Source organism: Chrysochloris asiatica, unplaced genomic scaffold, assembly GCF_000296735.1.
Source record: "Chrysochloris asiatica unplaced genomic scaffold, ChrAsi1.0 scaffold00262, whole genome shotgun sequence".
NCBI classification, from domain to species: Eukaryota; Metazoa; Chordata; class Mammalia; order Afrosoricida; family Chrysochloridae; genus Chrysochloris; species Chrysochloris asiatica.
Genome location: NW_006408780.1, coordinates 810,440 through 813,088, shown reverse-complemented (window position 1 = coordinate 813,088; position 2,649 = coordinate 810,440). Strand labels below are relative to the sequence as shown.

The following is a 2,649-nucleotide window of genomic DNA, read 5'->3' as shown; positions in this document are numbered from 1 at the left end:
ACTCTATGGCACCTAACAACAACAACATACACTAATATCAGCCCAAATCAGATGATATTCAATCTCACTGCTTGTTGAAGTGCACAATATAGCTTTTGGGATACTGTCAATCACCACTGGAGGGGTGGGGGGTGGGGGGAAGGCTTAAAATCTTCTGACTTTCATATCTAAACCAGACATCTAAAAGTGGGCTTCCGTTATACAGCTCCCCAACCTCAAAAAAGCAAATCCCATACTGTTTACTGACCTGTTCAGTTCTTAGTTGGGTCGAACCGTCCTTATACATCAATGTTACCACCAAAGCTGCTGCCTGTTTGAGCATTTCTATCAGCTGACTTTTCTCCAAATCTTCCAAATACTTAATATCATAAAAGTGGTTTTTAAATGCACTTAAATTCCCAGAATTTAGGTAGGCTTCAACCTCCTTCTCATCTTCCAATGCTGTATGTTTACTTGTTTTCTCTGATGGATTATTAGATGTTATATGTGTTTTCTTAAGATTCATGCTTTTCTTATTGTCATTTTCACTGATATTTTCTTTTAGGAAACGCTTTCTTTTACACTCCCTTTTCTGTAGAACTGAAGCCTCCTGATGACATTGTGGGACTGGACAATGGAAAAGAGCTAGTGAGTTGACACTCTTCTGGACTGGGTCAGGAGACAGCTCATCTGTGAGTCTGATGGTGGTCAGCTGAGGGGGGAGCTTGAGACAAGTTCTTGACACTTGGTTTGTTGAAGAAGTAAGATCCTATGGAAAAATGGAAGTTATTTCATTAGAATATTGTATAGGCATATCTTTTCTGGTAATTGTATTTTTTACAAACTGTGGGTCTGTGGTAGCCCTGTATTTAGCAAGTCTATCAGTGCCATTTTCCCATCAGTATGTGTTCACTTCATGTCTGTGTGTCACATTTTGTTCAATCTTGGAATATTTCAAATTTTTCTTCATAATGCTATTACTCACTTAAGAGGCTACAGTATAGTGCAAACAACTTTTCTATGCTCTAAAATATTAACTTAAACCATATCTCCTAACTCTCCTTATGGTGCATATTGAAACTTTTTGTATCTATTTATGGATATATTTGTTGTTGTTGTAGTTGTTAGGTGCTGTCAAGTTGGTTATGACTGACCCACAGTGACCCTGTACAGGGTTTCCAAGAAGCAGTTAATAAGTTTGACCCACCAACCTTTCGGTTCAAATCCATCTTGCAGTCCAATGCTTATTCTACAGCACCACACCAGATGACCTGCCCTAATAAAGCGGGCTATCCCCACCTCTCTAATACACTGGGCAGCTATGGAAGCATTTAAGTAATCAGGAATTGGGGATGAGCATGCTGTGTGTGGAGCATCACCCTGATAATGAACTGCTCACATTCAACATGAAAGATGTTTCTTACAAACAGTTTCTAACCGGTAGTATGCAATGCTAATGTCCATGTTAAGTCCCATGGTGGGACAGCCGGTGTCCAGGGTTGCTCAGGCTGCAACAGATCTGGGAGGGACAGAGAAGCTAAGCGAGTGAAATGTCCAGTCCACTGGGATACAAGGGGAAATGGAGAAGGCCACTAAGGCGGAAACCAAAACGGGTCTGGTCAAGACACCAGGAAGCAATTTTGTGCTGACTTGCTTGCTGCTGGCACCTCCCAAGACAAAACTGACAAACAACCCAATGCAGTTCTGGTAAAACTGTGCAGAAGCTCTGTCCCAAGCAGCAATTTACCAAGAAGAAGGACTCTCAAGAGCCTGCTTCCCCTAATGCACCCCCAATATGGGAAATGCTGACACCCCTGGATTAGGGGTGGGGCCAAGGTTCCCCAGGTCCTTGGATATGGAGACTATTGGGGGACTGGAGGCCCCATGTAGAACTAACCATCCATTTGTCTCTACAAACAGCCAAATGATTTTAGCCCTAGTGGATACCAGAGCCGAGTATACTCTGATTCATGGGAATATGCACCAGTTCCAGGGACCACTTAGTGCTATTGATGGGTATGGGGACAACACTATCAAAGTACACCAAGTGGTTTTAACCCTGCAGATTGGGAGTTTATCAACCAAAGAATATAAGGTATACATCTCCTCCCTACCCGAATATATCCTGGAGATGGATCCACTTGGAAGAATGACCACAGAAGAATTCCATCTCTGGGTCCAAGAGGTAAAATATGTTATTCAAGGGTGGGCAAAGTGGACTCCCGTACAACTACCCCCAGCTCATAGAGTGATCAATATCAAGCAACACCACCAACCTAGAGGACATGAAGAGATTACACCTACAGTAGCCAAGCTTGCCCAGGTGGGGATTATTAGGCCCACTCATACTTCATTGTTGAGTACACAATTGTCTACTGCCATATGCCATGATCCATCTGGCTTCCACACTGGCTGTTCTGGACTATTGAATGAACTATTGTTGTTGTTAGGTGCCATCGAGTTGGTATCAACTCATAGCCACCTTATGCACAGCAGAATGAAACACTGCCCGATCCTGGGCCAACCTCACTATCGTTGCCAAGCTTGAGCCCATTGATGCTGCCACTAGGCCAGTGCTGGGGGTCTTCCTCTTTTTCTCTGACCCTCCACCTTACCAAACATGATATCCTTCTCCAGTGACTGGTCCCTCCTGACAATATGTCCAAAGTA

The 2,649-nt window shown here is 43.4% G+C and overlaps 1 protein-coding gene across 1 annotated transcript in view; it reads right to left on the bottom strand.

Moving 5' to 3' along the window:
• Nucleotides 1-2,649, bottom strand: part of POLN (polymerase (DNA directed) nu) — a 243,508-nt gene that overhangs the window by 186,986 nt on the left and 53,873 nt on the right. The window contains 1 exon segment of the mRNA XM_006874123.1: nt 248-748. Coding sequence (XP_006874185.1) covers nt 248-748 — 501 coding nt within the window.